We start from the raw sequence: 22500 nt of genomic DNA, 5'->3' as shown, positions 1-22500 counted from the left end.
TGCTCTTTAATGTTTTCCTACTGGTTACACTTCATTGGAAGTGATTCTTGTTATTGCACCATTTAAATAGGTTTATAGCTCCATCCAAGCAGAACCTTGTAACAATGGCACAATCCATTTATCAAGTCCTAACTAATCAATTAATGAAAATTGGAAGCACAGAGCCCAGGCTTGTGGATTGATTGGAAGTGTCTAATGGAGTCAGCCAACCTTTTAAAATACTTGTTAACATCCTGGGGACCAAAGTGGTGAAATTGAATTGTTACCCCTCCAATTAGTTTATTGATTTAATTAACAGTCTTTAATTCTGTGGCTAGAAAGGAGCTGTGATACGGCCAGTCAGGCGTTGCAAACAGGCAATACCACAGTGGCTCTCAATCTAATTTCAGGGCAATCCGATGGAAGGACACACATTGCTAAGGAGAGAGGCCGGCAGTCCTCCACAAGCCAGAACATTCCAGCATGGTTTCACCTCCTAACTATTGAGTGCTCTTAGTCTCATATAGCTAGTCGATATCGCAGTGTTGATTCCTCTCCCTGAAAGAAATCTGTGGGTGTCGGTTCTTAGATCCATGCCAAACTGTCCTCAAACACAAACCTTTGCAACTGGCACCCACCCTCCCTCCTCCCACTATCATTAGACCCCCCCCCCTAAAAAAAACAATCACCCATTTCTCTTTCTGCCTCTCTCTCTAACCCTCTCCCTTTGTGTTTTCCTAATTGGAAAAGGGTAGTCAATTAAGAATTAGCAGAAGAACAACAACAGTGTGGAAGTATGGCTGTCAGATGAAAGAGGATTAGAGGATAGGACTGGTTTTAAAGAGTTGTTCAAGACAGGCTCCATTGCTGGGAGACTGCCAGGCAGAAAGCCCCATAGGGAAATAGCCATAGATCTGAAGGCTTCACTGTCACACGCACCGCTGTCTCATAAACAAACAAATGGGGAGAGAAAACTCCCACTCCTCTCATCACTCCTCAAAGACTAGAACTCTGTATAGTAATGTGCAGCCCCTTAGGCAGACCACTGGACTACAGACCAGAACCCATACTGTACAGCTCTTCAGACAGACCACTGGACTACAGACCAGAACCCATACTGTACAGCTCTTCAGACAGACCACTGGACTACAGACCAGAACCCATACTGTACAGCTCTTCAGACAGACCACTGGACTACAGACCAGAACCCATACTGTACAGCTCTTCAGACAGACACACACACCACTGGATTAAATTAGAGTCCCAGGGAGGAATGGGGGTTTCATGCATTTACAGCAGCAGTCAGGTCAATAGGGGGAGCTCTGCAGTGAATTGTGGGTGATAATGTGGGTGAGCTGAGTGTGGGTGGGTGAGTGTGAGAGCTGGGTGTGGGTGGGTCGGCTGACCGGATGGATGGAGGTGGGTGAAGGCGGCTGTGAGCTGGGTGTGGGTGGGTCGGCTGACTGGATGGATGGAGGTGGGTGAAGGCGGCTGTGAGCTGGGTGTGGGTGAGTAGAAGAGCTAGAGTGGAACTCACTGGCGTAGGGCGAGTTGGCAGCGCTGCCGTTGAGGAAGCTGGGGGATCCTCCCAGGTTGGACATGACAGTGTTGCCGTAGCCGTTCATGCTGGTGGTCACAGAGCTGTAGTTAGTCTGCTGGGGGGTGGAGCTGGGCACATAGCCATGTGGAGACACGCTGCTCGTGTTCCGACTGAAACCTACACAGACAGACCGACAGAGACAGAACAAAGACAGATCAGTCACCTTGTTCAACCAAAGAAAGACGTAAAAATGTAACTTCACAGATAACTTCACAGTGACTACATTGCTTTTCAGTTACCGGTTTCTATGACGATAGCGCCACACCCGTATCGACCCGCCCCCTCACCCTGATTGGCTCCCTGGGAGGACTCGGACACATTGACGGCCAGCTGGCCAGGGAAGGAGTTGACCCCCATCATGCCTGCGTGGACGGAGCTATTGCCCAGGCCGCTCAGTTGGTTGTGGTTCCTGGGAACATTGTAGAGAGCCTCTGCTATGTCCGCCGCCCGCTTCAGAATAATCTCCTGCCACAGGAGAACACAGTTAGACGAGCGTTCAGATATACTGGTAGAGGAGCGCTGACAAATAAAACCGTAGCTTTCATGTGAACAACATTGCTATCAGTTAAAGTAGCATTCAATTGAACAACATTGGTATCAGTTAGAGTAGAATTAATGTGAACAACATTGGTATCAGTTAGAGTAGAATTAATGTGAACAACATTGGTATCAGTTAAAGTAGCATTCACATGAACAACATTGGTATCAGTTAAAGTAGAATTCACATGAACAACATTGCTATCAGTTAAAGTAGCATTCACATGAACAACATTGCTATCAGTTAAAGTAGCATTCACATGAACAACATTGCTATCAGTTAAAGTAGAATTCACATGAACAACATTGCTATCAGTTAAAGTAGCATTCACATGAACAACATTGCTATCAGTTAAAGTAGCATTCACATGAACAACATTGCTATCAGTTAAAGTAGCATTCACATGAACAACATTGCTATCAGTTAAAGTAGAATTCACATGAACAACATTGCTATCAGTTAAAGTAGAATTCACATGAACAACATTGGTATCGGTTAAAGTAGTATTCATGTGAACAACATTGGTATCAGTTAAAGTAGCATTCACATGAACAACATTGCTATCAGTTAAAGTAGCATTCACATGAACAACATTGCTATCAGTTAAAGTAGCATTCACATGAACAACATTGCTATCAGTTAAAGTAGCATTCACATGAACAACATTGCTATCAGTTAAAGTAGCATTCACATGAACAATATTGCTATCAGTTAAAGTAGCATTCACATGAACAACATTGCTATCAGTTAAAGTAGCATTCACATGAACAACATTACTATCAGTTAAAGTAGCATTCACATGAACAACATTGGTGACAGTTAAAGGACTGCTAACATTAACAACACCAATTCAAGCAGTGTTCACATTAGTACCACTGTAACGGTGCCGTACCTGCGAGCATTAGTCAACACGTCATTTCCCTCATATATTACCGTTACAGCCCTCCCCTCGGTTAGACAGGATGACTCTAAGTAGCTTACAAATGACTTCCTGTATGTTTAATGTGTAATCACTATTTTCACAAAGTGGCAATATATTAGTAATAGTGGGAATAATTAATGTGGACATGTCTTGTAAGTATTTGATGAATATTTGATCAGGCATGTTATTAACCACCGGAGATGAATTAATAATGGTGAATAACTGGCGTCAACGCGGATGCAGGCGATGTGGCAGGATGTGGAGGGGACAGAGGGAGAACAGACCTGAGAGTGAGGTGGCGTTTGTCTGTCTGAACCTCACCTGGTTGTTGTGGGGCATCCCATACAAAGCCTCCACAAGGTCTGCTGCCCTCTTCAGAATCACCTCCTGTAGACAGAGAGAGAGTGGGACAGGGAGAGTGGGAGAGAGAGAGAGAGGGGGACAGGGAGAGAGAGAGAGAGAGAGAGAGAGAGAGAGAGAGAGAGAGAGAGAGAGAGAGAGAGTGGGACAGGGAGAGGGAGAGAGAGAGAGGGAGAGAGAGAGAGGGAGAGAGAGAGAGAGAGAGAGAGAGGGGGGAAAGGAAAGAGGAAGAGGAAGAAAGACAGAGGGAAATAAAGAATTGGAGAGAGAGAGCAAGAGGGGGAGAAAGAAAGAAAGGGTAAGAGAGCGAGAGAGAGAGAGGGTGAGATGGTGTAGAAATACATTTTTGTTCAGCAATAAGCATTGAAAGACCTCAGATTTGTGGTTGTGTCATCTACTGTAAAACCTTCAACTTTCACCTCTGTCCTGGCTCTTTTACAGTGCAACATGCAATTTGGTCTTTTCCTGGAATACCTTGAACAATTCCTTTTAGTGAGTACCATAGCCAACAAACTAACACATGGTAAAATACTGTACAGAGAAGCCTGTTCAATTGTTCAGATTATGACAGAGAAAGAGAGAGAGAGAGAGAGAGAGAGAGAGAGAGAGAGAGAGAGAGAGAGAGAGAGAATAGCACCAGTATTGCGCTCCCTCTACATCTGTTTTCTATTGGAGAAAGACAATGCAATCTGTGTGTAAAGGTCACTAAGCACTTCTTCATACACTATTCATTGGTGTTGGGATTTATTTTATTTGAGCAAAGACACTTCTTTCTCAGAACACATTTCCATGGCAATTAGACAACAGTCGTCAACACAAAGGCATTTTTGTTAACGAGAAACAATTCTTCAAGTGAATCATTCCCTCGTTTCATCCAGGGGGGTGGGGGGAGTATCCTGAGCCAAGCTATGCCAACTGTGTGAAATATTGCTGTATGTATCCTGTTGGCTGTTGTTTCTCATAAGCACTAGACTCCCTCCTCTCCAACTCATCAAACGCTTTACGGCTGCCTAGGGAACTTCACTCTTATCTCCAATCTAAGACGCAGCCCCCTAGGGACACCAACAACAATAATTGCATTCATTTCTCTGTCATTTCGACTTGTTTTGTTAAATAAGTTGTTTTTCTTGTTGTCTTAAAAGCATATTATGTGTTGTCAAGTTTTTTTTATTTTTGAATTAAAAATGATTTCCTAAAGGAAGCGTTGTGTTTTTTTTAACGTGTCTTATGCGTTCTGACATGCCAGGTCCAGAGAAGATAGAAATTCAGACCACTCTGACTGTCTGAAAATCACATTAAGGCTTTGCTATAGACTCATTTCCTTTTGGCTAACCTAGATCCTAATATTTTTGTGTACAATTATTCTCAGACATACACGTTCAGTTACAGAACTTCTACTTACAACTGCGAATTCAGACATGCAGTACCAGTCAAAAGTTTGGACACACCTACTCATTCAAGGGTTTTTCTTTTTTTGTTGAATATTTTCTACATTGTAGAAAAAAAGAGAAGACATTGCAACTATGAAAAACCCTTATGTTTAACTATGTTTATCACTTTTTTGGGGGGTTCCTACATGATGCCATGTGTGTTATTTCATTAGTTGTGATGTCATCTCTTTTATTCTACAATGCAGAAAATAATAAATATATAGAAACTGCTGCTGCTTAACTGGTGTTAAACAATGGAAAGGTGAAACCAAAGACAACAACTGTCAATTAAGCTATAAGGCACGAGGTGGGTGTGGTATATGGCCAATATACCACGGCTAAGGACTGTTCTTTCGCGCGACGCAATGTGGAGTGCCTGGATACAGCCCCTAGCCGTGGTATATTAGCCATATACCACAAACCCCCAAGGTGCCTTATTAGAGCCGTAAAAATAAATATTTTGTCATACCTGTGGTATACGGTCTGATATACCACGGCTGTCAGCCAATCAGCATTCAGGGTTCGAACCACTCAGTTTATAATATGACATTATAATGCATAGGAGCTCCCATATTAACTGTACAGAAACACCACTCTACCCTAATCAGATGAATCTGTTTTCATCTTTACATTCATCCTTTTCTCCTTCCTATGCCCCCCCCCCCCCCTCCCCCCTGTTTAAGCAGACACCTGTGTGTGAAGGGTCCTTTTTAAAAGTTAATGTGCTGGGCCCACAGCGTGAGGCTGCGGAGCGACAAGCAGAAAATTGCTCTCCCGTTCCCGGTGTTAACCTCTGCTGTGAACACGCCCTGCAGCATGTGTGTGTAGGCGTGTGGGTGAAGCTGTGTAGGCGTGTGTGTCTGTCTGTGTGTGTGTGTGCAGCGCTGGAACATATTGCCTCTCAAACCCGGGGACCATACAGACAGAACATGATGAGGAGGTCAGGAAAGCAATAAGGAGTTTTAGTGCGCTGTCCAAGGTGCTAAATTCACTCAATTATGGCAGCGCTGCCACTGTGTTAACCTCTCATTACTGGCTCAGTGGGCCGGGGGAGGACTGGGGGAGGGAAGAGAGACCACTCCACACTGCGCCCGCCTCCCAGCCTCCCACAGCCCCAGAGAGATGGAGGGATGGAGAGACACGGGGGTCCGGGGAGAATATAGAGAGAATATGGAGAGAGTACAGAGAGATGGAGGAGAGTGTGTTTCTTTGGTCTTGTCGTCTCTCTGTGTGGCTCCAGCCCCTGGCCCCAGAGAGCTATGGAGGGACATGTGGGACAAGGGAAGCCTTCCATCAGATGGAGATGAGAGAGACGAGGGGAAACTCAGATCACACACATTACTGGGTGAACACAAACACCAAGGATAAATCACAGAGGACGCAGGCTGAGACACAAACCCCGCACACACCTCGCTCCTGAGCTGTTCCCCTCTCCTCATGACCCCCGGAACTTTTCTCTATCCTCCAACACGCTCTACTCTCTCTGTCTAAACCCTAACCTCTCCATTTCATCCTGTCTCCGCCGTGATCAATATATATATATATATATATATGCATGATACGACAGCCAGACAGACAGACAGACAGACAGACAGACAGACAGACAGACAGACAGACAGATAGATAGATAGATAGATAGATAGATAGATAGATAGATAGATAGATAGATAGATAGATAGATAGATAGATAGATAGATAGATAGATAGATAGATAGATAGTGACATCAGCATGATCAGCATGATCCATTGGCCTGGTTTGTGTAACCCGAATCCATATCCTCCTGGGTTACAGTAAACGCAGGCGCCCAGCGATAAACAGGAAAGCAACCCGATCCTCCAGCTGGTCAGCACCATCATTAACCGAACATGGACTCCTGTCTTGCTGCTTCACAAACCCAGAACACACTTCATATAAAATAGCTAAGGTTCTACGGCTCTCACCCTTTATACTAGTCTGTTTATGACTAGATGTACTTACTAGAATTATTTATTTCACCATTGTTCTTCACACTAAACTGTAGAAACAATACTGTGTGTGTGTGTATATGTATGTGTGTGTGTGTGATCCATGTGCTAGCTGACTGTCTTCCTGCAATAGGACCACTCTCTCTCTCTAGATGACCGCGCGACACTCTCTCTGTCTGTCTGTCTGTCTGTCTGTCTGTCTGTCTGTCTGTCTGTCTGTCTGTCTGTCTGTCTGTCTGTCTGTCTGTCTGTCTGTCTGTCTGTCTGTCTGTCTGTCTTTCTCTCTCTCTCTCTCTCTCTCTCTCTCTCTCTCTCTCTCTCTCTCTCTCTCTCTCTCTCTCTCTCTCTCTCTCTCTCTCTCTCTCTCTCTCAGGAGGAAGTGCCTGCGCTCTATCAGACAGGCTTTTACTGGGTAAATGATGATAGCTCCTAATGTGATCACCATACATTAGGGAGAGGAAATGGTGGGAAAGAAACACTTGGGTCATATCTAGATGTAAAGGCAACACGCAAAGAACACATTCACACGCAAGCCAGGCCAGCAAATACATGACACATTTATCCCTGAGCTTGTTCATTTGCAATTGTATCATCTCCTAATGTTCTACCAGAGCCATAATACAAGCAGGGTCAGAGTCGTTCGTCTTGAACAGAGAGACCAAAATGATGATGTCATCCTCTCGCTGCCCAGCCCCTGCTCCCCCCTGCTCCCACGGACCCCTAACTCCTCTCTCTAATGCAGCAGGCTGCTGGGACTTCGTTTACGATAGTAGTTGGTGAGACGACACAGTATGATGTCATCTCTGTGTGACTCAATGACCACTGGAGAAATGTCCAATATTGTATATTGGGGCAGCAGGTAGCTTAGTGGTTCGAGTGTTGGACCAGTCACCGAAAGGTTGCTGGATCGAATCCCTGAGTTGACAAGATACAAATCTGTCGTTCTGCCCCTGAACAAGACAGTTAACCAACTGTTCCCCAGTAGGCCGTCATTGTAAATAAGAATGTGTTCTCAACTGACTTTACCAGTTAATAAATATAAAATACTAAAGGTTGATATTGTATCTTCACTGTATGACTCTAATATTGTACAGCACATTCCCTGTACCATCTCAGTCCATAGAAATAAGTTAGTAAGGGGCTTGTGTGTGGCTACTGCTATGACTGGTCTCACAGTGTGTTCGGTTGATCTATGCTACCTTGCCGTGTGGAATACAGACAAACGAATGGCGTGTATAGTGATATACTGTACACACGTGTATCTGATACGCAGGGCGAGCTACGGAACAGACAACAACATCATGTTGAGGGGACGGATGGAGGTTGTTGCTGGGGAATACAGACAAACGAATGGCGTGTATAGTGATATACTGTACACACGTGTATCTGATACGCAGGGCGAGCTACGGAACAGACAACATCATGTTGAGGGGACGGATGGAGGTTGTTGCTGGGGAATAGTTCATTCCTGGCGGGCTCCAGATTGTCCTTGTTGAACGCATGCCAAGGGGGTCAGTCTAAAGGCAGAGCCTCCGTCTTCTCTGTAGTGGTGTGAATGTTCACTGAACAATTAGAGCTTCTGCTTTCCCGTCCTAATCCCTTCACACGGCCCACTACTCCGTCTGTCCCTGCCCGCCTGTCTGTCTGTCTGTCGCTCCCCACCCATGTGCTCCCGTCGGGCAGCTATATGTGCACTCGACACGCACGCACGCACGCACGCACGCACGCACGCACGCACGCACGCACGCACGCACGCACGCACGCACGCACGCACGCACGCACGCACGCACGCACGCACGCACGCACGCACGCACGCACGCACGCACGCACACACACACACACACACACACACACACACACACACACACGCTTGCTCCCGATCACTCCCTCCCTGTTCACCTAGGCTAGAAAATCTGCTGTGACGATCCAAATGAATGTCAATGATATCCACTGGAGCTTGTCTATTATCGGTTCCAGTCTGATCCCAGGCCTGATGTGTTATCAACTCAGACCATTCTTCTAGACTGGATAGAGGGATGTTGTCACTTCTTCAATTGTTTTCTTTCTTTCTCTCTCTCTTTCTTTCTCGCTTACTCTCTCTCTTTTTCTATTTCTACCTTTCTCTCGTTCTCCCTCTCTCTCCCCTCCCCCTCCACTCCCTCTCTCTCCCTCCTCCACCCTGGGAGATTGAGTTCAGCAGTTGAAAGGAGTGCCGTCAACAGACAGTTATTACCTCAATAAAGGAGGAGATCGATAGGGCAGAGATGAGCAGCCAAGCTGGTGATATCAGCAGAGAGGAGAGGAGGGGGAGGCCACTGTGCCAGTCAGCCAGCCAGCCAGAGAGGCTGCTGGGAAAGAAATGACCTACACACTTCCCGTTGGCCGCCCATGTCCAAACACTTCACAATACGTTACAGTAAAGACGTCCAATGCGTGGGGGATGATTACCCCCCCCCACCCCAACCCCTTCTTATGCCCACACGCATAATCATGGTATCACACGCGGTCACACTATCACAAACACTGGTGTGTCTTCCCCTTTACTGTGACTCAATTACTCTTAGCGGAACAATAATACAGTCCAGGGAGCGGAGGCTTCGATCGGCTGCCCCGCTGGAGGGCAAGCTGCCGACTGCACCATGATGGATCACCTCTGGCTGCCTGCACACTTAAACAGCCCCCCCCACACACGCATATACACACACGCACGCACACAGACACACGCGCTCTCACGCACCCATAGATTGCTGTCCCATACATTGTAAACCTTGGAGGGTTGAGCCTGCGGATAACAATGTGAGAAGGGAGATGTGACTGTCTGTACGTGTATTGGAGATATTGGAGACAGCGTGCTAGAGACAGAGGAATGAAGGACAGGCAACGCGTTCTTGTATCCTATTGTTTCAGAATGCCCATTTATAGTCCAGGACCTGTGTATCTTTTGCACACGTGCGTGCCTGTGTGCACATGCATAAACACACAGACACACGTTTAGCTTGACATCCCTAGGGTTGTATGGCACCTGCTCAGGCTAATACAAGGTATAAGAAGAGTGGATGTTTTCCTCCATGAGGCCTCCCTCTCTCTCTCAGGGGACAGGGTTGTTTTTCTCAACTGTTAGGAGGATGTTGAGGGAGGGAGCGAAGGGGGCATGTGGGTGACAGAGGACCTCATGACCTGACTATAACCCACTCAGCTCAACGCTGATGGCCTACAGCAGGGGTCCATAATTACATTCAGCCGTGGGCCGATTTTTCCTTTAGCGGATTGTCGGGGGCCGGGGGCCGGGGGCCGGGGGGGGGACATAATTATAAATCATTTTTACACTGGAAATTGACCGCAAGAATCCCGAACAGATAGATATAGTATATAAGAAAAAAACTTAATTATTTCAAACCTTGATTACATTTGGGTACAATCACATAGGCCGATGCCTCTCTATTAATGCATGGGAATACTTGGGAACAAATTTCTGAATTAACATAACTTTACAGTCTTTTATGTCTTACAACTAAAATAATCAACCCCCCCCAAAAAAGTTCAATTTAAAAAATATAAAAATTCTCAGAGAACTGGGGGGGGGGTCAAAATCACCCGCAGCCCCTTGGGCTGCCTATTGAGAACTCTGGTCTACAGTCTCAAAAGGCTTTAAAGTAATGGATTGGATATTGCTTACTAAGTAGCACACTCTCCATCTGAATCACACACAGTCAGTAGCGACATGACCTTATCCAAATGAGGTCCTCCTCATCTCAGACACTAAGCCCTTGACAATCCAGTCTCATCAAGATATGGCTACTGAACTCCAGTTGCTTCTGGCCTGGACCAAGAGAATGTCGAGGATTCTAAAATACTCTTGGAGGCGCCGGCTCTGCCTTGCTGACCAGGACTAGACAGCAGAGCCGACAGCACCAACTGGCTGCGTCACCATCAACACCTATAGAGGTTTATCAGATCTGTCCTCCCCAGGCCAGCTGCAGCAAGGCTGGGTAGCGGGGGTGGTATAGGGGATGGCGGGGTGGTCAGTACTAACACAGATAACCACATCAGAGGAGGGGGGGGGGTACGGGGGTCGAAAAGAAGGTGAGTCACTGGCCCTTCCGCCCTCTGACTCATCCTTTCCAGGAAGTAGAACACTCCCACTGCCTGATGACGTCATCGCATCATCAACACCGGTCAGTCATTGGGCATGACATCATTTCCTGCTAGATGTCTCCTCTCACTGATTAACACGTTATGTTGGAGAATGTATTTAAAATGTGACGTACTGGAACTCCATGCTGATTTTTCTCACTTCAATCAAAAAAAAGAGATCAGCAAAGGCAGTGAAAATGACCGTGTCAATCTCCATGTCCATGTGTCCGATTTTTTACAAATCAAACCAGCCTCATTGGGCATGACAGTGCACTGGTCTGTATCTAATGGGGATAAAAGTGCTGGAAGTGTGAGTGAGTGGAAGGCGTTCGGTATGGAGCGATGGCTACAATAGCTGTCTGTTTGCCTATTACACGGCTGGTGCTGCTCTACATGTGAGGTTAATGTGAACTAATGACGTGTGCAGTGTGTGTGTGTGTGTGTGTGTGTGTGTGTGTGTGTGGAAAGCCGTTTTAACATATATTAATATTATTTTGTAATATTATTATTTTTTTACATTATTTTGTTTTATATCAATAATTAGAATTTCTATATAAAAAATGGAATATCAAAATATCAACATAATATTTTGTATATAATTGTTCGAATTATATCGATAATTACATTTTTTATATCAAAAACGTGAATTTTCAATATCTATTTTCTATATTGATAATGATCTAATTAAGCATATATTAGCATATATTTAGCATTATTAATAGTCTTCGCATTTTGTTGCCTTAAAATGGATTTTAAAATGGATTCGATGTTTTTAAAATTCTACCAATGTACTAATTCTACTATTACACAATTCTAAAGTGAACAAAAAATTATAGAACATTTCCCAAATTAATCAAAAATACAAAACAAAAAGGCTGCCAAAGGTGCTTTCGCCAAGTATTAACTGTGGGGTGTGAAGACATACGCAATCAATACATTTTCCTTTCTTATTTTATTTCTTATTTGGGGGACGGCAGGTAGCCTAGTGGGTTGCTGGATCGAATCCCCAAGCTGACAAGGTAAAAATATGTTGTTCTGTCCCTGAAGAAGGCAGTTAACCCACTGTTCCCCGGTAGGCTGTCATTGTAAATACGAATTTGTTCTTAACTGACTTGCCTAGTTAAATAAAGGTCAAATGTAAATTAATTTGGAAAATGTTCAATAACTTTTCTTTCACTGAAGGTATTCTAGCTACTAAAGTAATGAGGAGAGTAGTGTCCTTCACTACACACCAGAGCCCAGGTTGGATTGCCAATGGAGCTGCTGTAGTCTTAAGGCACAGTGTCAAACTCATTTCATGGAGGGCTGAGTGTCTGTGGGTTTTCACTCCACCCTTGTACTTGATTGAGGAATTAAGGTCACCGGTTAGTAAGGAACTCCCCTCACCTGGTTGTCTTAATTGAAAGGAAATAACAAAAACCAGCAGAAACTAGACCCTCCGTGGAATGAGTTTGACACCCCTGTATTTAAGTTCTGCTTCAGTTCGGCTGGAACTGCTGGTTGTTCTCTGGTTTTCCTTTAAATTAAGCCATAGACAACCAGGTGAGGGGAGTTCTGAACTGAACGAGATAAAACCAGCAATAGGACTGTTTGAGACGCCGAAAGAAATCTGTCATTCATTTTGAAGTTTTGCCCAGGATATCGTATTCGCACAACTAAGATGCTTGGTGCAGTACTTCTCAAGTGAACAAAATGTGCATGAAAACGATTGGTCTCTCGATGAAGGACAACAAACACTTACTGTTGACCAAACACTGACAAAGGGCCGAAGTCTTCGGCTACCGACTTCAACTCGCCTAAAGAAAAAAACAATGATGCACGAACTGCCGAAAAAAAAACACCTTCCCGAAGGCCAAAGCGAACAGAAACGTCGTCAGCGTATATGCACAAACTTTTTCCTGCGCTTTTAGAGCGTGTGGAGCGTGTGTGAGCTAGGAGACTGGGCTAGAAGTCTGAGCCTACTCTAGGTACAGTACAGGAGCGGGGCGAGGAGCGGGGTGGAGTGGGGCACACAGCCATACTGCTCCTAATTACCTTCCTCTTACTCTATTAAGTGCTGTTGTTCCAGCAGGGCTCCAGGGTATGAGGCACAGAAAACAAGATAAAGTGCTGTATATTTATTACTCCCAAAGGATCAATTTACACCCTGCTTTTCTGTGGCTCGCAGAGCGCAACATGCACACACACAAGTTATACACTCGTCCAAGTACGCACACACATAGCGTGCACACATGAACACACACACACACAGTTCACTTTGCTGGTGAAGGAGTGTAAAGGAGTGTGGTGCTTTGCTTTTGCACCACTTTTAGGCAATGCTAACTGTAACAGAAAATGGTGTGCACTTCCACAGCAGTGATGTCAACTGCCCTTGGACTAAGCGTGTTCGCCCGGGGACACGTGAGATCGTTAACACGTGCAGGAGTCTGTGTGTCGTCGATGACATCAGAGATGACAAGGACTCCACCGCTGCCGAGACGCGAGTCTGTTCCCTTTGATGTCACAGAAAAGTGTGCGTCGCTGGAAGCGCTTCAGTGAGAAACGACGCCGATCCAAACAGCTGGTGAACACACAGGGTCGTGACCCTGCCCACCCAACAGGCTACAGTACAGTATGCTCAGGTTCAGCTGCATCTGCACTCTGCAGGAGCACCGTACTGGAGAGGACCTGGTCTTTGCCTGCGTAGATAGAACTGATACATCTTTGTATGACAATATAAACGATCCTTTAGTCCTAATTGTTTACACATGTATTTCCACTCAACAGTCTTTTTTGCTTCACTGATGAAACAAATACCGTATCTAGAACATTATAGGATCTTGATGCAAGTGAAAGACAAAATGTTATCTAGGCAAGAGTAGCAAGATAGAGCCGCTGACTCAAATCATTTGAGAGTGGTATTGGTAGAATATTTTAAAATCAAACTACTTTTTGATTTTCTAACAAAGCATGCTTAAACGTGTAGAAATATAGACATGGAGTGGTGTGGACTGATTGGACAGTTAGGGTACAGGCTGTGGACTGATTGGACAGTTAGGGTACAGGCTGTGGACTGATTGGACAGTTAGGGTACAGGCTGTGGACTGATTGGATAGTAGAGGTGCAGGTCGTGTAACTGGTACCTTTGGAAGGCGTTCTGGATCTCCAGGGTGTCGGGGGATGACCTTCTGCAGCCGCTGAAAGCCGTAGTCGATGGTGGGCTCATTCAGAGCTGAGGACACACACACACACACACACACACACACACACACACACACACACACACACACACACACACACACACACACAGGAGCACAGGGTTACAATACTGTAACATCATCTTAGAACAATTTGAGCATACGATCACAATATCATCTCCAAATGGCCTTGAGTTCACTCTTCGTACAGTATTCATCGTGCCGTTCTTTGTACATTTCCAGGACATTTCGGAAGTTGTGTCCCCAGTGGAAGTACAAGGTAGCAGAAAAGTGACTGCCCTGAATACATCAGTAAAACACACGCATCAAGGAACCAGACAGGTACCAAGGCACTTTCCAGCCTGTGATTTGCTTCAAAGTGAGCTTTTCATTAGTTTAAGCAACAATCTTTAGATAAAACAGAGCTAGCGTGAAGTAGAGTGAAGGGGATTTAAATGTATGATCGTGGCTAATGGAAGTCCTTTTACATTCCCATGAAGCTAGATTGCCTGTATTTATAAAAGTGAGTGTAAAAAGCACATACGGTATGGTAATCTGGGGATTTTAAAGGACATTTACTTTTTACGTTTAGCATTGCAATTACTGGCATAAACCCTTTATCCTGTCAGAAGAGAGAGAGAGATGTAAAAGCCTGTCAGTCAGTGAGGGGAGCGAGGCGAGAGGCATATTTACATGCCTGCTGACAGCCAGCCAGGCGACTAGCGATAGAGGAACCGGAATGGCGGAGCGGAGTGGGGGTGAGGGGGAGACAAGATGGCTGCCCAGCCCCAGAGCATTGTTTTATGGAGTTCTATCTGCCCTAAATGGAGCCTTTAAGAGCTCTGTGAGACTCAACAACAACACAGACTTAGAAAAGGATTTGATGTGACAAAAAGTATCTCAGGTTCAACTTCTGAGAGGAAAAATGTCAGACCTGAAGGTTGATTTCACCCAACAGAAAACAAGTGTTGAGGATACTCACTTCAGAATTATTTTGGATAATTATTACCATGGACCGGCATAGTTTAGGTTCAAAATATAAGTGAATAACAGGGTTAGACTAATCACCCCTGAAGCTGAACAGTTTGCACATTATCACTGACACAAATGCTCATTTATTCTGAAAAGGATCAAATCATGTCTGTGGCAAAGAACGTTTTCACCGCAGGGACTGAACCCACATCACCAATGACAATTCCCAATTTTCTAACAAAGAGCAGAATAAAAGCTAGATATTCCAGCAGGAATCTGATACTGTCTGCACAGCCGAACGCCCACCAACACCAGCCATCCCTAAACCCCGTTCCCAAGCCCCGGCCTCCACAGTCTGTGGATGTGGGGCTTTCTCTTCCTGTTATCATAACCTCCCGGGCCTTTGTCAAGACGCCTGCAGCATTTTGACACTGGAACAATGACCCTTTCTTCTGCTGGGTCTGGGGGGAGAGGGGTCTGGCTGAGTATATGCTGTGATGTCTGGTGCTCTCTAGGAGACCCACACACAATATCTCTGTGACTCACCACATTCACGGATATACTATCTATATGCACACAATCACGCAGGGACGCAGGCATGTGCACACGCACACACGCACACACACACAGATGGAGAAAATGGAGTGGTGGGAAAAGAGGAAGAGGAAAAGAGTGTTTGGCATGGTGTAAGGGTATGGATAAAGGAGATATTAGAAGGGTGTAAGGGTATGGATAAAGGAGATATTAGAAGGGTGTAAGGGTATGGATAAAGGAGATATTAGAAGGGTGTAAGGGTATGGATAAAGGAGATATTAGAAGGGTGTAAGGGTATGGATAAAGGAGATATTAGAAGAGTGTAAGGGTATGGATAAAGGAGATATTAGAAGGGTGTAAGGGTATGGATAAAGGATATATTAGAAGGGTGTAAGGGTATGGATAAAGGAGATATTAGAAGGGTGTAAGGGTATGGATAAAGGAGATATTAGAAGGGTGTAAGGGTATGGATAAAGGAGATATTAGAAGGGTGTGAGGGTATGGATAAAGGAGATATTAGAAGGGTGTAAGGGTATGGATAAAGGAGATATTAGAAGGGTGTAAGGGTATGGATAAAGGAGATATTAGAAGGGTGTAAGGGTATGGATAAAGGAGATATTAGAAGGGTGTAAGGGTATGGATAAAGGAGATATTAGAAGGGTGTAAGGGTATGGATAAAGGAGATATTAGAAGGGTGTAAGGGTATGGATAAAGGAGATATTAGAAGGGTGTAAGGGTATGAATAAAGGAGATATTAGAAGGGTGTAAGGGTATGGATAAAGGAGATATTAGAAGGGTGTAAGGGTATGGATAAAGGAGATATTAGAAGAGTGTAAGGGTATGGATAAAGGAGATATTAGAAGGGTGTAAGGGTATGGATAAAGGATATATTAGAAGGGTGTGAGGGTATGGATAAAGAAGATATTAGAAGGGTGTAAGGGTATGGATAAAGGAGATATTAGAAGGGTGTGAGGGTATGGATAAAGGAGATATTAGAAGGGTGTAAGGGTATGGATAAAGGAGATATTAGAAGGGTGTGAGGGTATGGATAAAGGAGATATTAGAAGGGTGTGAGGGTATGGATAAAGGAGATATTAGAAGGGTGTAAGGGTATGGATAAAGGATATATTAGAAGGGTGTAAGGGTATGGATAAAGGAGATATTAGAAGGGTATGAGGGTATGGATAAAGGAGATATTAGAAGGGTGGGAGGGTATGGATAGAGGAGATATTAGAAGGGTGTGAGGGTATGTTTACACAAGATATTAGAAGGGTGTGAGGTTATGGATAAAGGAGATAATAGAATGGTGGGAGGGTATGGATAGAGGAGATATTAGAAGGGTGTGAGGGTATGTTTAGACGAGATATTAGAAGGGTGTGAGGGTATGGATAAAGGAGATATTAGAAGGGTATGAGGGTATGGATAGAGGAGATATTAGAAGGGTGTGAGGGTATGGATAAAGGAGATATTAGAAGGGTATGAGGGTATGGATAGAGGAGATATTAGAAGGGTGTGAGGGTATGTTTAGACAAGATATTAGAAGGGTGTGTGAGGTGTGTGATGCTAGGTGCTTTCCATGGAGTGTTCCAGTAAATGTCCGTTACAGCTTAGTGTATTATGTTCCATAATTGGTCTGTCTGTGGTGAGCTCACACACACCAGTGGAGACGAGAATATAGCCAGTCAATTTGTCTCAGAATGGTCAAAAAGACCCATTAAAAAGCATGTGTCCACATCTGTACAGAGAATGGCATCCACATATACTGACAGATAATAACTACTGTATGTATTTGTAATGTAATCGTGACTGGTAGCTCGTTAAATAAAAGGACCACCAACATCAAAACACTCCCATATACAGTGTATATAGAGGTATAGAGAACACACACACACACACACACACACACACACACACACACACACACACACACACAAAGAGTGGCACCAGGTAACATGGCACCACACGGGCCCACTTTAACAACAACCATCCTGTAGTTAAAGCAGAGCTCTGTGTCTCATTCACATATTATACTCTGACTGTGCCTATTGTTTCTCCCTCTTACCCTCCTTCAATCCCTACAAGCACATATTCAATTTAACATAATGACTCTTTGAGCCAACAATGCTTCAATTGTTCATCAAAAGGCGAATTAAAGGAGTGTGTGTCTGTGCATAGTGGCAGGTCGCCTGGAATGGGTAGGTGAGTAGCCCAAATACAGTGTAGAGGAGAAAAGAAGACCCCCTCCTTTCTCTCTCTCTCTCTCTCTCTCTCTCTCTCTCTCTCCCCCCACCCTCTCTCTCTCTCTCTCTCTCTCTCTCTCTCTCTCTCTCTCTCTCTCTCTCTCTCTCTCTCTCTCCCCACCCACCCTCTCTCTCTCTCTCTCTCTCTCTCTCTCTCTCTCTCTCTCTCTCGGCAGGGACTGATCTAATTGATTTAGCCACGACAGTCTCCACATTATTATTTAAAGGAGAAGAATTAAATTAATATTCAGATGAAGAGTTGTGTTAGGGAGATGACGGGTGTAGCAAGGAGTCATGTAAGGGGAGGAGGAGGATGGGCCCTGATGAAGCTTAGGAATCGAATATGGATGAGGAGGTGAGGGAGGGACGGCAAGGTTGAGGAATGGTGTAGGGAGGATGAGGGAGGTTGGCGGTTGATGAGGCCAGGGAGCGAGGCGGGGAGGGGGCCAGGGAGCGAGGCAGGGGAGGGGGCCAGGGAGCGAGGCAGGGGAGGGGGCCAGGGAGCGAGGCGGGGGAGGGGGCCAGGGAGCGAGGCAGGGGAGGGGGCCAGGGGGAGCGAGGCAGGGGAGGGGGCCAGGGAGCGAGGCGGGGAGGGGGCCAGGGAGCGAGGCAGGGGAGGGGGCCAGGGAGCGAGGCGGGGGGAGGGGGCCAGGGCTGGCGGTAGGGCAGGCCGCTGCCTGTAAGGTCTCCATTAACAGGCTGATATGGAGATGGATGGGCTCTGCTCTGCGTGTCAACACGGCCACGCAGTTGTGGATGTCAGACGCTGTTTACTCCCCCTTATTGCTATCGATTTCCACATTGGGCACAATCTTTGCACCAGGAGAGCGGATAATATTCACTTACTGGGAGGTAAGAGGGCAGGGAAAGGGGGGAGAGGAGAGGAAGGGAGACACTTGGAGCTCGATGAATGAACATGAGGGGCGAAGTACTCCCGTAGCAATATCCCCATGACAAAATGAAATGTTTTGTGGTGATTCATTTTGAGCTCAACATAAAAAAAAAACATGATTTCCCCTCACTGTTGATGCCAGCCCCCGAGAGCTGAGAAAAACCTCCCAAGCACCCAAGAATAATCGGTTACAAAATATGTTTGTCTTGTCTTAGGAAAGAACTAACCTTTCCTCCACTTACACCACTGAGAAATCATACTGAACACACATTTAAATCTGTGTGGGAAGGGGGGCCAAGTCAAGGTAGTATGCCAAGAAGGAAACATATTCTAGGGGACGTGAGCCTTTAAAATGTGCACATATGTTCCCATTCATATGAATGGAGTGGAGAGGTGGTCAAAAGCTGACAGTGATTCTAACCAAACATCCATTGTGTGTGCCCGGATACACTGTTTATGTCAAAATGAGTCTCCGGTTCCATTACACCAGGCCTATTCTCTGCCCTGCACTGTTTTCAATGAATGATTCCACTTGATAAGCATTGACAACAAAAGTATGTGTCACAATTTATAATCATAGTCCAGTCATAGGGGACCGAGTGGCGTGTCACTACAGACCCGGGTTTGATCCCGGCTGTATCACAACCGGCTGTGATCGGGAGTCCCGGAGGGCGGCGCACAATTGCCCCAGAGTCGTCCGGGTTAGGGGAGGAATCGGCCGGGTTTGGTCGTCATTGTAAATAACAATTTGTTCTTAAACTGACTTGCCTCGTTAAATAAAGAGAAAATAAAACATAGACAATTGCAGCTAAAAGCTCCAGTTATATTCGGCGTTGCTAATCTGTCTCGTATAAAAAAAAATGTTTTCAAACGGTTACAAAAGCAATGGTGTTCAAGGGAAAAACAACCAACACCACCTTATCAGGAAACACCCTGCCATCATGTCTTCAGAAATAGACCGTTTATAGACACACAACACTATAGATATCATATTAGTGAAACATGACCACATAAACATGTTGAGAATGGAGAAGTGAGTTTGGGTGGCCATCCGTCCTCCTGTACCTCTGCTGCCTGGCGCTCTCTGCATGTGCAACAACTCAAACCACACAGAGAGTATTTATAGTGCAGGAGAATTCCCTCCTTTAACTGTTTTATTGTTTTCCACTTATTAATACCACATGTGTTGACTTGGGGAAGAGATGCTGGTTTATGTTACTCCATGGGCTGCATTAGCTCGTGGTTTTACGCAGAAATAACACACAGGGCAGCTCGGGTTTGCACCAAATCAACCCCTAAAATATCATTGGTGGAATTACTGACCAGAAAATGTATTGTAGTCATAATAGAAAAATGAAAGTGACCCAATATGAACAGGAGTTTGACCTTGGAGTCTACTTAATGTTTGACCTTGGAGTCTACTTAATGTTTGACCTTGGAGAATTAGAGCACCTTATTATATAAAGGTATTAAATACAATTAGGGCCAGAATGCAACAGGGCATTGCTACAGGTTACCAGAGCTGCCCGTTACAGTTGATCACAACAAAATGGTGGAACTTGAGCAAAAAGGAGGTCGTCAGGAGAATTCTCCAAGATTAGGCCCCTGGTTGTCAACACTGGATTTTCAACAGTCTACTAGTGTATAAAGCCTCTCTAGCCATGGAATCATAGGGACAGGCGTTCTGACAGTGCTCCCCCAAAGAAGATCGGATCCAAACGACTAAAACTAAACAGCAATAAATAAATGAACACAACCCCACCCCCCCTCTCCCCTCTCCCCCTGCTCAAACCACTATGTGAAGGATTCCTTGCAATCACACAGATCAATGCTCATTGAAATTTCATGAGGGCAGATCCAGGCCTCATCATATTTCACAATAATGACCTGGAGAAGAGGTTGATGCGGGGAGGAGAGGAGGAGGAGTGGAGGGGGTAAGGAGTGGGGTCAGACTCCCCCCCCCCATAAAAAAATGGGTCAGTATAAAGCACGGTGTGGGGAGTGGGAGGGAGCCTAAATCACTATTGGGGCACCCCCACTGAGCAGTGTTCCCCATAGGCCTGGATATCTACATATATACCTACATATATACACCTATATATACCTACATATATATATATAAAACCAGCAGAACTAGATCAGTATGGATTTTCCCACTATTCTCCTCACATGCCCCTTCCACAATAGCCTTGGACCTCCACTGCCTACAGTAAATAAAATGGAGATAAAACACCAACATTGCTTCCATTGTTCTATTTTTTTGGTCTGTGTGTTCCCCCCCCTGTTGGTGTTAACCAGGCCAGTGCATGTTTCCCTAGCTCAGGTGGGAGTGTTAAATGGACTGGGCCGGGCTCCCTCAGGTTCTGATAGGTGTTAGCGGGGTAGCTACCGTAGCCTGCTAATCCTCCTGTGTGTGGTAATAGCTAGGGCTGCAGTTTAACAAGCGTTGGTCTGGACTGGACTTGGGGAGAACGATGGAGAAAGAGGGGAGAACAGGGGGAGAAGAGGGGAGAACAGGGGAGAAGAGGGGAGAACAGGGGAGAAGAGGAGAGAATAGGGGTGAACGGGGAGAAGAGGGGAGAACGGGGGAGAAGAGGGGAGAACAGGGGAGAAGAGGGAGAACAGGGGAGAAGAGGGGAGAACAGGGAGAACAGGGGAGAAGAGGGAGAACGATGGAGAAGAGGGAGAATAGGGGTGAACGGGGAGAAGAGGGGAGAACAGGGGAGAAGAGGGGAGAACAGGGGAGAAGAGGGGAGAACGATGGAGAAGTGGGGAGAAGAGGGGAGAACAGGGGAGAACAGGGGAGAAGAGGGAGAAGAGGGGAGAACGATGGAGAAGAGGGGAGAATAGGGGTGAACGGGGAGAAGAGGGGAGAACGGGGAGAAGAGGGGAGAAGGGAGGAGAACGGGGAGAAGATGAGAGAACAGGGGAGAAGAGGGGAGAAGAGGGGAGAACAGGGGAGACGAGGGGGGAAGAGGGGAGAACAGGGGAGAAGAGGGGAGAACGATGGAGAAGAGGGGAGAACGATGGAGAAGAGGGGAGAACAGGGGAGAAGAGGGGAGAAGAGGGGAGAAGAGAGGAGAATGGGGGAGAGTGAGCGGTGTGGTAATGAGCGAGGGAATGCAGCGTGGCCTCTCCTCTCCTCCCCCCTAGGGCTCCATGTTTCTCAGGTGTGATCTCATGGCTGCGGCTGGGAATCGATACGCTCAGCAGCCCGGCGCTCAATACCTCTGAATTATTGCTTCATTCTTCTCCTTATTATAGATGAGTTATGTTTTCCAAGCCCATACCACTTTGGGATCAATAGAATACAATCTTATATTTATACATTTTTCCATACACCCTGTAGGGATTTTTTGTGTGTCTTTTTCTTCTCCGTCAGAGCTAAATAAGGCCTTGTGCTCGGAGGGAGAAATGACATGTATGCCTGAAATCCATATCTAAAACGGACTGCTTGTTTCTTCTAGAATTTGTACATGGCTTGTTTTTGGCGCAGTGAGCTGTGAGTCAACTGTGAAAGGATGTATTAGGCGATCAACATAGGCTCCATCCACTGACTGTTAAACGGGGGAGGAGATAAAGGGACGGTAGAGCCTTGCAGATGCACAGTTCTACCTTCCAATGGCCTTGCTCCCCACTTCACTCCTCTTGTGTAAACTGTACAGCAGCGACACACTGTATGAATTAAATTAGGAGAATTCAGGGAGAGAAGATTCCTGTTTGCTCTGCCATATCTCTCTCTCTCTCTCTGTGTGTGT

General features: G+C 45.7%; 1 protein-coding gene across 11 annotated transcripts in view; it reads right to left on the bottom strand.

Moving 5' to 3' along the window:
- LOC115104534 (transcription factor COE1-A) overlaps positions 1–22500 on the bottom strand; it is a 191123-nt gene that overhangs the window by 7796 nt on the left and 160827 nt on the right. For 6 of the 11 annotated variants that reach the window (XM_065007189.1, XM_065007193.1, XM_065007190.1 and 3 more), the window contains exons 11-14: positions 14051–14139; positions 3361–3426; positions 1867–2044; positions 1517–1696 (exon numbers count right to left, since the gene is read on the bottom strand). In XM_065007189.1, the coding sequence (XP_064863261.1) occupies positions 1517–1696; positions 1867–2044; positions 3361–3426; positions 14051–14139 (513 nt within the window). Of the gene's footprint in view, positions 1–1516; positions 1697–1818; positions 2045–3360; positions 3427–14050; positions 14140–22500 lie in introns of all 11 variants that reach the window. The other 5 variants (XM_065007188.1, XM_065007184.1, XM_065007185.1 and 2 more) reach the window with 2 other exon arrangements.

The sequence above is a fragment of the Oncorhynchus nerka genome, linkage group LG22 (assembly GCF_034236695.1).
Source record: "Oncorhynchus nerka isolate Pitt River linkage group LG22, Oner_Uvic_2.0, whole genome shotgun sequence".
Taxonomy (NCBI): Eukaryota; Metazoa; Chordata; class Actinopteri; order Salmoniformes; family Salmonidae; genus Oncorhynchus; species Oncorhynchus nerka.
The sequence above is the reverse complement of the archived record's forward strand: the minus strand, read 5'-3'. Positions and strand labels throughout refer to the sequence as shown.